Below are 12,932 nucleotides of genomic sequence, written 5' to 3' on the forward strand. Positions count from 1 at the left end.
GGCTTTAATTTAACAAGCTATATTAACCTCGTTATTTTAAAATATCAAAAGGCTATTTTTTCCTATATGTTTAGTTATTTATCTTGTTATTTCAGATAAATAGAGAGAAATAATAAAAATATTTTTAAAAAAACTTACAAGGTATAAAGTTTTTTTAAAAATATAATACTCTATTATTTCAAAAACGGGTTATTCTACAATGACCATAACAGTCTTTAGAAGAAGTACATAAATTGGGGGGGGGGGGTTGTTCCAAATTACTATTTAATCGAGGATAAAACAAAAAGGATATCGAATTTTGGAAAATTAATGTTGTAAAAAGTGGGTGTAAAAAAACATCAATATTTGTTTCATTGCTGGGATATACAAATTTTGTACGTACAAAATAATGAATTTTGTAAAATTTGAGTGTACAAATTTTTCACGATTTTCTGTGCTGAGGAAAGCTGAATGCATTTTTAAGTACAGAATTGTAGTTATCGCGCAAAAAAAATATATATATATAAAATAGACAAAACAACAATTGTTGGAAAGAATTAGTGCGAATGTATTAGCAAAACTGTGCTTGCATTTTAAACAAAAGGCTGTTGCCATCAGTTGATGCTAATGCGCATGAAAATGTGTGTTTTATATGAATGAATAAAACTATTATAGTGAAAAACAAAATAAAAAATGCGATTATCTGAACGGTGGAAACTAAACAGCAATTTTTTTTTACAATATATTTTTTGTGTTTTTTTTTCATCTCTTAAACTTTCATCTCAATTGTGTTTATTTACGATTAAGATGATTATGTTTGAAAGTATAGATCAACTGTGGTACTTTATGATTTTTGTCTGACTTGTCATTTTTCAAGATTTTCGTTTGTCATTATATTATTATAGCCATTCAATTAATAATATAGTTCCGTAAGAACAAACCTGCGGTTTCAAAATGTTTGTTTACACAGGAGTTTTCTTTTTATTTGGATAAAAAACAAAAAGAATACATACTCATCATATATCATGTAATAACAGAGAGAAAAAACAATCTACATTTTAAATAAATCTAAAATATAAAGGACACTTTTCTTTGTATAAATAACTGACAAAAATATTTATAAAAATAAAATCATTTAAAGAAACTTTAACATTCAATATTTAGTTAAGGCAACTGTTTCAGGTTTACAAATACAGGTACAAATTTAGATAGAATTCTTTAGGAACTAAGGCTTTTAATTATAAAATAAATTTTGATTGCAAACGTCGTAAATACCCATTGGAAAAAACATATTTCAGTACAAAACTGCTATTTTTTTTATTATTTGCAGACAAGAACATGAAGTAATAAAAATATATGCACACCCGAAATCGAAAAATAAAAATAATAATAATAATGTAAAAATGCACATAGGAATGCAGAATACACAATACAAACATGTAAATAGTTTAAAAAAATAGTTTTTTTTAATTAAAAAGATGAAAAGGAAAAAAGGAAATTAGATGCAGTATCAAACGCTACACCCCTTTTGTACGAACTAAATAAAAGTATGATGTAAATAATTAAGTATACTCAAAGCCAAGGATAATGTACTTGATACATTCACGTAGATAGCGCTTTAAGTTTTTTTTAAAGTTGATAAAATGTTGAAGAAGAAACTGATTAATCTTATTTAAAAGCAATTCTAAGCTTTATTTTATCATCAATACATTTTATGAATGCGTTACAAATTTTTAACAGTTTACTTTATTCATTAAAAAAAGAATGGGGTACAAAAGAAAGCAGCAATATTTTCTAAACACCTACATAGCTTGTTTTGAAACTTAAAACTGTCAAATTTATATTCAAACTTATATTCACTGAAAAAGATGATTTTTTTAAGTATGAAAAATTAATCGATTTTATATTCAAAAGGATGAGTTTCTCTGTATAGATTCCTATGCATAGTCAGTCAATTTTATATTCAAAAGGATGAGTTCCTTTCAGTATAAATTCCTATGAATAGTTAGTCAATTTTATATCCAACAGGGTGAGTTTCTTTAAATATAAATTCCTGTGAATAGTTAGTCAATTTTATATTTAAAAGTATGAGTTTCGTTAAGTATAGGTTTCTATGAATTGTCTCGTCATTGAATTATGAACTATGAACTATGAACTCGTCAATGGAATGAATTATGAACTCGTCATTGATATATTTTCTGAAGTTAAACGACTATTTTTAAAAATAATACACATTTAATGATTTTATGGTAATTTTAAGACATATGATAATTAAAATAGCTATATATTAAATTTCTACATATTGATAAAACAACTACTCATGCAACGCAGTCGACAATATATTTTGGATAGTTATTAAGGAGTGATTATAATAAACTATTTGCGTAAAAAATTTATCTTAAAAAGGGAAAAAAAAATCACAAAATTTCATAGACATTTTCGTTCAAGAAAATGCTCTTGAAATTCTAAGTCGATAAAAAAACTATCCAATTGTTAATCCGTATCTATGCACTGTAAAAAGTTCGAGATAAAATTGAGGTAAAAAAAGTATTGGTACCCCGAGTACCAATACTTTTTACTGTAGAATCCAATATTGCAGCAAAATTGCATAGAACAAAAATCTGATATACCGTAATTTTTACAGTAATATTAATATTAACCGAATCACTATAATAAAATAAATATTACTAGAAAAAAACTACGGTATCAAATTTTATGGTAAAATGGGTTTCGCGGATGCTGCACTCAGAATGCGAACATCCGCGAACATGCACTTAAAATGAACTTAGAACTAATGATAACGTTCATCTGAAATTTTTGAATAAAATTTTTGTTCAATTTTAAATGTTAAGCTTCTTTTTTTATTACTTTTGGTTTGTTTCGTAAATGGCTGAGCTCGAAAAATCTCAAAATTGTTATCAATCTAAAACTGCGATAAGCATTAAAAAAGCATTCATTTGCGCTTATTTTTGTATTAAAAACACCATCCATTGTGCAACATTACATTTATATAAAATTTAAATTCTATTAAAAGATTTTTTTCATTGAAAAACACATTTAACAGAAAAGTAGGAAATTTTACATACAGGCAACCAAAGTATCATTCGCCAATCAGGCTGAAATTTTCTATAGTTTTATAGGTCTATAAATAGGTTTTTAGGCTGAAAAAAGCTGCTTTCATTATAAATTAAATTCCCTTTAGCTGCTTCCTATTAAGGCTATGATAAATTAAATTTCAAACTTTTCTCAAATAATAAATTATTGTTATAAATCAATTTTTAGCTTGAAACTTATTGATTTAAAACTTACTATTATTTTGATAAGTGAGAAAGAAAGAAAGAAAACATTTTTAACATAATAATACGGACACACTTTTACAATCATTTTTCTAGTTTGTATTTATAAAAAGGAAGCTAATTTTGAAAAGAAAACTTTGTGTTTCAAATGTTAAACTAATTCAGTGATGCGACAGGCCACGGAGAGCCATGGTCTACTAAGCCCGGCTGAGTTTCATCAACCTCGAGGAGCAGGAGCAGATGTTCTGGTTGATTAGTCAGTCCTTTGCTTTGTCCACAAGCATGTTTGATTTTTATCCTCTGAAGGGATGAAAAGCTGAGTTAATTTTGTTCGGTCCGAAGGATAGAAACTCGGGTTTGAGTCAGTAGTGCAAAATACACCACTTAGCTCTTGGGCCTCGCACCAAATATTATTTACAATACAAATTACAATTTCAATTAACAGAAAACAAATAATAATAATCTAGCTACTTCTTTAAAGAAATTAATTTCTTGACTCTGATTTAGTTTTCTCAAATTTGATCAAATTTTCCAATTCTTTTTTCATTCAAACTTACTTTTCTGATAATTTTTATTTCCTTATTTAAGGAGAAATCGATAATTTTTTCATCTTCATATTTTAATTAATACGCTACAGACAAAATAAGAAGGAAAGACAAATCTACTTTCAACCGGTTGAAATTCGGGATTACCAAGTCTAGTTGGTTAAAGCCTGAGAAATCTGCAATGCTTAAACTTTTTTCTGGGTAAAACTGGATTTGATCGATTCTAATCGATTAAATCCGAAGCCAATGTGTACTACGCACATTATTTTTTCCGGGTAATGGTCATTAACCGTTAAAAAAAAGCACTATAAATAGCTATAAATTGCTTTTAGCCTTAAAAGATGTCAAAAAATAGCAAGGTAAGGAATATCGGTTTGATTTAACTTTAAAACATATATATATANTCCAGTCCTTTTATTAATTGATATTCTCTACATTTCTTATTTCCGTCTTCATTTCTTTGATGTAAAATTTTTATTTTCAGTCGCTAATTTTCGTACTATAAATTTTTTAGAGCTTCAAGGGGTGACTGTTTGCACAATTTTGCTTCATAAGTAAACCAATTATTTGCTTTAAAATTGATTGTACTGTAAAATATGGTTTTTCTGTATCGTGATCTGTCGCGACAATACAATCGCCATAGCACCAAATATATTTTAAACTAGGTTTTTATGAAAAAACTTGTTTGACTCTTTCAATTAATCCCCTTTTGAGATTTTTTTTGCAGGCTTCTGCCTGGGAGCTGCCAAGAATGCTGCTATCGAAATGGCAAATTAGCTTGAAACATTAAAATATTAGTTTCAAAAACAGGATATTTAAAGATAAACTTAGTCAAATTGTATAAAAAATGTGTCAAAACAGTTAGGTACATATAAAAAACTAGTGGGATGTTTATATGTATATATATATATATATATATAGTCTCATTGTGTAGCAAATCTCAGCTGGATTGGAGAGTGATATTTGGGGCACATTTATCATAAGTTCTAACATATTCCTATTAAAAAGTCACATACAATCACATCAGAATGAAATCAATCATAGAGTTCATTATATTTGGTCGAAATGAAAAGGTCCCTATCGTTTGTCGCTAAATTTTTTCATAATGACGCAAAACAACATTCATTTCATTTTTCAGGAACTCGAGCTTTCCACTACTTTTCTTCGATCACATTTACTTTGGCTGATTTCATCTTCGTTGACTTTATTTCTGTTGATTGCATTCTTTGATCCACCGTTTTCCTTTGCGTGAATAATATTTCCGTTCATTTCAACTTTGCCGTTGGTGTGCAGAGGTTTTCTGTAGGTTTTTGTGTAGAAATTGTAGAAGAGGCCGAGGAAGAGGATGGCGAAAAATATATCGATGTATATTGCATGTTGAGATGTTTTGCAGCCAGTAAGAGGAATAATAACCAATACAAAAATTAAGACCACGATGAATTGCAACTGAAATGAGAAAACAATATATAAGAATGCATAGTTCTATTTTTTAAACACCGAATAGTCAACTGAAGATTTATTTATACAGAACTATTTTCTATAATTTAACAAAACCTTTAAAATAATAGAAATCAAAGTTTTGAATTATTTTTAAGTACAATTCAATGTATCATTGTTCTTTCTTTCAAACTATCATTTACTTTCAAACTATTATTTATCTTCAAAATTTCAAAAACTGCTTTGTCTAAAATTGCTTTACTTTGCCTTTGTTTTGTCTTACTAATAGTCTATGAACTGAAAGTTCTCAACCTATTAAGCTTCCATTAAGCATCTAACCTTAGCATCTACGCTGTACTGAGTGTTTAATTCAAGATTCATGAAATATAAAAATAGCATGGTACTGTTTTGTTCAAGAAAATAAAATCCCCAAGTCGTATTGAGAGAAATAAGTACCGCAAACGCAGCCCTTTACCTCAACGGTCAGTATAGGGAATATGGCATTTAATCTTAAAATAATCATTGTAAAGTACGTCGGGCAGTGGTTCTTAACCTTTAAAACATCAGTGTAAGGTATACCAGGCAGTGGTAGTTAACCTTAAAAATCATTAATGTAGGATGTACCGGGCAGTAGCACTTATCCTTAAAAAACATTAATGTAGGGTATACTGGATAGTGGCACATAACTTTACAAAACATCAGTGCAAGATATGTCGTGTATGAAATTTCTCAGTGTAGAGTATACTAAACAAGTGTATATACGGTAGCGGCCCTAAACCTTAAAGCACATCAGTGTAGAATACACCGGGCAGTGACACTTAAACTTAAAACTTTTCTCAGTGTAGAGTATACTAAACAAGTGTATATCCGGTAGCGGCCCTAAACCTTAAAGCACATCAGTGCAGAATATACCGGGCAGTGGCACTTAGCCTTACAAATTTCTCAGTGTAGAGTATACTAAACAAGTGTATATACGGTAGCGGCCCTAAACCTTAAAGCACATCAGTGTAGAATACACCGGGCAGTGGCACTTAAACTTAAAAATTTTCTCAGTGTAGAGTATACTAAACAAGTGTATATCCGGTAGCGGCCCTAAACCTTAAAGCACATCAGTGCAGAATATACTGGGCAGTGGCACTTAGCCTTACAAATTTCTCAGTGTAGAGTATACTAAACAAGTGTATATACGGTAGCGGCCCTAAACCTTAAAGCACATCAGTGTAGAATATACCGGGCAGTGGCACTTAATCTTACAAATTTCTCAGTGTAGAGCATACTAAACAAGTGTATATACGGTAGCGGTCTTAAACCTTAAAGCACATCAGTGTAGAATACACCGGGCAGTGGCACTTAAACTTAAAAATTTTCTCAGTGTAGAGTATACTAAACAAGTGTATATCCGGTAGCGGCCCTAAACCTTAAAGCACATCAGTGTAGAATATAACGGGCAGTGGCACTTAACCTTACAAATTTCTCAGTGTAGAGTATATTAAACAAGTGTATATACGGTAGCGGCCCTAAACCTTAAAGCACATCAGTGTAGAATATACCGGACAGTGGCACTTAGCCTTACAAATTTTTTCAGTGTAGAGTATACTAAACAAGTGTATATCCGGTAGCGGCCCTAAACCTTAAAGCACATCAGTGTAGAATATACCGGGCAGTGGCACTTAACCTTTAAAATTTCTCAGTGTAGAGTTTAACAGGCAAGTGTATACCCGACAGTAGCACTTATTCTTGAAAATGCATCAGTGTAAAGTATACCGGGCAGTGTCTTCAGTTCCGACAGTAATTAATTTGTCATTTTTTAATACTTAACCATTTTCCACTTTTATGCATTTGCAAGCTTATTTTTTAAATTGCTTTTTCATCCAACATCACTACAGCTCCTTTTGAAAGTTTGGGAGTTAAAAAATATTATTTAATATTTATTATTTTTTATTTACCATTCTATATTATTATTTAATATTAATACGGATTACATATTTCAAAATATATGAATGCTTAAATTTTTAGGGTAATTAAGAAATAAAAACTAGATTAATAATCTCAATAAAGCCAAAAAAAAGCCTTGTGTGCAAAATATTGAAACTGCTCAGTGCTTACATCTATACATAATAATAAACGCGGCTGTGTGTGTGTGTCTGTAATCACAATATATCGCCCCAGAAGCCTCGCCCAGGCACGAAACTCGGCCCATAATTGTGTTTTGACATAATGAAGAAGTATTTTTTTTCTTTTTCAAAAATTTTGATTAGTTNTCAACCTATTAAGCTTCCATTAAGCATCTAACCTTAGCATCTACGCTGTACTGAGTGTTTAATTCAAGATTCATGAAATATAAAAATAGCATGGTACTGTTTTGTTCAAGAAAATAAAATCCCCAAGTCGTATTGAGAGAAATAAGTACCACAAAGGCAGCCCTTTACCTCAACGGTCAGTACAGGTACAGTGTAAAGTATACCGGGCAGTGTCTTCTGTACCGACAGTAATTTATTTGTCATTTTTTAATACTTAACCATTTTCCACTTTTATGCATTTGCAAGCTTCATTTTTCAATTGCTTTTTCATCCAACAGCGCTACAGCTTCTTTTGAAAGTTTGGGAGTTAAAAAATGTTATTTAATATTTATCATTTTTTATTTATTATTTTATATTATTATTTAATATTTAATATTAATACGGATTACATATTGCAAAATATAGGAATGATTAAATTTTTAGGGAAATCAAAAAATAAAAACTAGATTAATAATCTCAGTAAAGCCAAAAAAAAGCCTTGTGTGCAAAATATTGAAACTGCTCAGTGCTTACATTTAAAATAAAACAACGAAACATTGTTTTCCATACTTCTTCAAACGACCTTAAATTATTTTAATTTGTAAGAAGTGCTTCTAAAACTTAATTTAAAAAATTCTGAAAGAAGAAAAAATTGAAAAAAGATAATTGAAACACACCCTGAGACAAAAAAAAAATTGGTCAAAACTACCAGAATATGATAAAACCTATCGTGTTTACCCCTATGGGAACACCAAGAGACTCAATAGTTTTTACCGAAACACTTTAGTAATAGTTTTTAAAATATAGTTAAATAATGTGTGATAAAATATGGTAAATGTGGGGAAACTTCTTAATTTTATCGTGATGCCTTGGAGTTTGGCATAAAAATAATTAATTCGGTTAAATTCACTATTCAGTTTTATTTTTATTATTTATCACACCCCTTTTTTTGGTCAGAAGAGCGATCAAAAAGTTTTACCTCATTACGTCCATTTTATTTTTTTGCGTATTTCACCATATCTCGAAAACTTTTTAAGTGAATTGAAAAATTTTCACATAGAATTATAGAATTCGTTTATCCGAAGATAATTCCATGCGAAAAAAACAGCGAATATTTATTAGTTTTTATTATTTTATGTAATAATCGACGAAAATATGAAGTGTAAGGCATTCAATTTTTACAGTTTTAAAGCCTGTAATTTTGCATGGTAAAATAGAAAAATTTAGCTACATCGGTTGAATAGTTCCTCGTAAATCGAAATCGAAAGATCATATAATTAAGTCTTAGTCCGATATTTAGTGCGATTTTGAAACTTAAAATACCGTCTGCACTAATTAATAGGCATATTTGAAATCACCGTCACCATCTCGAACCATTAACATTGTGTCCTAGAACGTAAAGATCTGATTGTAAGATCAAAAGTTATTCAGATTGATCCTTTTTTTTTGGTGCACTGTACAACTGAGAATATATTGTGAAACGAAAGAAAAAACTCTACCAGTTACTGCTTTTAAGATTCTTTAAAGAAAAATTAACGAATTTTATAGCATTCATTTCTTAATTATTAAGAAATAAATTAAAATAAGTAAGTACCATTTGAATTTTAGTCAAATACTGTTTCCACCAAAGATATTTTTGATATTTTGGCCCCATTGCTGCAAGTCCATAATACGTATACATTATAATGTGCACAAAAGCATTGATAACAGCCGGAATAAATTGAAATCCACCTGAAAAATTCAAGAACAAAATTAATATATTAAATTAAGATTTAAAAATGTCACATCTTATTAGTAGTGATATGAATGTCTAAAACAAACTGAAATCTAATTTTTCCAATTTAGATTTCTGAATTTTAAAATTTTATTCTTGTCGAATAGTTTTTTACCCAAGTATTCATCTATATTTATCCACACTGTAAGAAATTCCGGGTCAAAACGGCAAAGTGTAGTGACACTCAGGATGCCGGTTTTTTTACAGTAAAATCCATTTTTACAGAAATATGTTACGGAACAAAAGAAAAGTACCGTAATTTTTACATTATTACTTACCGTAAAATCATTGAATCACTCTAACTAAATAAATATTACTGTAAAAATTACGTAATATTTTAAGGTAAAAATGGATTTTACAGATGATGCACACAAAGTGGTAGTGCTTTATGCCGTAATTTGATCTGGAATTTTTTAGAGTGCAATAATTTAGTCAGAAGACCATTGAGAGGTTTGGGACTTACGAGAATTTCGCAATATTTCGGGATCTTTTATTAAGCGAATCTATATTATATGAAATTATAAAATTCCTTTATCCAAACATAAATAAATGCAAAAAATAGTGTTAATAAATATATATTAATTTTATACAATAGGGTAAATAATGTTTTGAATTAAAAGGTATACAAATTCTTTCATAATTTTAAATTGCATAACTTTTAATGATTTTTCATACCTTAAGTTTGAAAAAAATCGGTCGAAGATTTTTTGAATAGAACTCGAATGTAACTCAAGAACTCTTCAACCGCTTGTTTTTAATTTTTCCAGTTATAATTCAAAATGTGAGCAAAAGAATGGTTGGTTGGTGTCGTATCCTCTATTGAATCATATTTCATGGTGTGCTTGAATAGTTTTTGTTATTTCTATGGCATTAAAAGAATACAAATAATCCTCTTCTGTGGGGTAGTTTAAGANTGTGAGCGAAATAATATTTATATAATATAATCTTATACAAAAATTTTTTAAAGTTTATATCTTAATGGAATTTTTTTGAATAATCAAATTAAATATAAATTCAATCTTTAAATATTATTTAAAACAAAATAATAATTATTGAAAAATATTTTTTCATGATCTTTAGATAAACGAATTTTTGTAATTATGCGAAAAAAACTTCCCAATTCGGTTAAACTGTGCCCTAGATGTGATAAAATAGGCAAAAAATAATTAGATTAAGGGACCCAAATTTTCGACAGCTTCCTTGTAGGAATAGTTGTAAATAATTAAAACCATATTTTCTAGATTGTGGCGACCTTCCATATTTTAACTGTCAAAAAGCCAAATAAGTCTAAAAAAAATTTTTTTTGAGAAATTAAATTTTTGTGTCCGATTCCTTAAATAAATTAATCGTAACCACTGATTGGTTAGCGTACTAGTACTAATTAATAATGTTTTGAACCATTAAGATTATTACTTTAGTACTTAAATATCAGATTTTTGGATCAGAAGTTATTAGTTTGTGGCTTATTTTACATTAAATATATCTGATACTATTTCGCATGTAATTATACATAAAATATATATAATACAAATATACATGTTGTTCTTAAAATATATGCAGTACTTATAATTATTTATTACTAAAATAATTTTAATAATGATATACGCAACAAATAGCAACTACTCAGAACACTAGTAGAACATTATTCATAGCTCAGTTTAATATATTTCTAATACAAAATAAAAATTCAAAAGTTAATGTTAAAGATATTCAATGTTAATGTTAATGATAATTCAAAAGGTAATGTAAGTTAAAGTTAAAGTTAATTTAAGCAAAAATATAAATCATTTTCTTAAAATTTCTTTCTCCTTGTATGAAAAACTCTACCGTGATATTTTTTATATATAAAAAGAACGTTAAAACCAGTTTTCAGATTTTGTTCAAACTACGCCAATAATAAAGAAAGTTTTAATTCAAAAATATCAACAACAAAAAAATATCCATTCATTTTCTGTCATGAACACAAAGTTGTTTTACAATAATGTTTTTTTTAACACAGAATTAAATTTAACGAATTTTCACACAAAATCTGCATGCATACTTTTCCAGTGCTTTAATATTTTAAATTATGTAATAAGACACAAAAACGTACTTTCTCGGAATAAACATACCTTTTTTCGATGACTTCAGATTTTTGACCCCCAAAATATTGAGGTAGTCGCAATCTGGGAAATATGGTACCCATAGTTTGATCAGGATAGCAATCCAAAAGTTTGGACCCCTTATTATTAATTTTACTTTTTGCGTATTTCGATATATCTCGAGATTTTCTAAAGCAAATTGAAAAAATTTTGTACGCAACTAGAAAATTCGTTTATTCAGAAACAAATTATTATTTTTTATTATTTTATTTAATAATAGTCGAAAAACATTTTATTGTAAGGTATACAATTTTTTTACGTCATTTTGAAGTACTTAATTTTTCATGGCAAAATACAAAATTTGGGCGAAATTAGTTGAATAGTTACTGAGAAATCGAATTTTAAAGATATAACTTTTTTAATTCGCTTAAAAGGTTCCCGAAATATGGCGAAATAAGCAAGAAATAAAATTAACATTGAGGAGTTTGAATTTTTTACGGCTCTCTTTACCAAACTATGGGGATCATATGTCCGAGATTATGATTCGACCCCTTTATTTTGGGGGTCAAAAATCCGAATCCATTCAAAAAAAGGTATGTTTATTTAGAGAAAGTACGTTTTTATGTCCGATTTCGTAACTTAAAATATTTTAGCCTGCACTAATTAATTAGAATATTCCTGATCACCCCCTCAAACCATTAATATTGAGTCCTAGAACGTGAAGATCCGATCATTCGATCAAAATTTATTCAGGGTGGTCCGTTTTTCTTTTTGGTGCACTGCACATCTAATTGGAAAACTAAGTGTTTTTACATGCACTTTACAAAGAATATGAAAGACTTAGTTTTCCCAAGTTTAAACATCAATCATTAAAATGCGGTTAATAACTATAGTAGAAACTCTTACTTGTTTCAGTTCTCAGAAATATCCAGCACAAAATTGGCAAAGATGAATGATGAATAACGTGCAAGTTTGTAATCAAATAGTTTTTCTTTCTTAGTACAAAAAATACCTATAAAAAATTCCAAAAGGAGTCATATTTAATTATTATGCATAAAATATTATTTATACGCAAGTTATTTATAGATATAAAGCACAAGTACACTGTAAACAATTCGGTACCAAATTACGGTATAAAGCAAAAGCACTTTAGGTGTATCATCTGTAAAATCCGTTTTACCTTAAAATCAATTTTTACCGTAAAATATTAAGCAGCAATTTTTACAGTAATATTTATTTCATTACAGTGATTCAGTGATTTTACAATAATTATTACTGTAAAAATTAAGTTAAATCACATTTTTGGTTTCCTAAAAAGTTCCAATAGCAATGGATCTTAATGTAAAAAGTACCGGATCCTGAATGCTTTTTCTTTTAACCGATATTTGATCTATCACTTTTTACAGTGTAATGCAGTACATATGAATATAAGATTACTACTATCTAAAGTCAAGCAAATCAAGTTATATGTATGCACTCACACATAGACCATGTGTATATATATATATATATATATATATATATATATATATAAGTTCAAA

At 28.6% G+C, this 12,932-nt stretch overlaps 1 protein-coding gene across 4 annotated transcripts in view; it reads right to left on the minus strand.

The window, feature by feature from the left end:
• Positions 1-4,713: 4,713 nt before the first annotated feature.
• LOC107441687 (very long chain fatty acid elongase 7) overlaps positions 4,714-12,932 on the minus strand; it is a 120,096-nt gene continuing 111,877 nt past the window's right edge. For all 4 annotated transcript variants that reach the window (XM_043048016.2, XM_043048018.2, XM_043048017.2 and 1 more), the window contains 3 exons: positions 12,298-12,403; positions 9,131-9,267; positions 4,714-5,266 (listed from right to left, as the gene is read on the minus strand). In XM_043048016.2, the coding sequence (XP_042903950.1) occupies positions 4,955-5,266; positions 9,131-9,267; positions 12,298-12,403 (555 nt within the window). In that variant the 3' untranslated portion in view covers positions 4,714-4,954. The remainder of the gene's footprint in view (positions 5,267-9,130; positions 9,268-12,297; positions 12,404-12,932) is intronic.

The sequence above is a fragment of the Parasteatoda tepidariorum genome, chromosome 4 (assembly GCF_043381705.1).
Source record: "Parasteatoda tepidariorum isolate YZ-2023 chromosome 4, CAS_Ptep_4.0, whole genome shotgun sequence".
Classification (NCBI taxonomy): domain Eukaryota; kingdom Metazoa; phylum Arthropoda; class Arachnida; order Araneae; family Theridiidae; genus Parasteatoda; species Parasteatoda tepidariorum.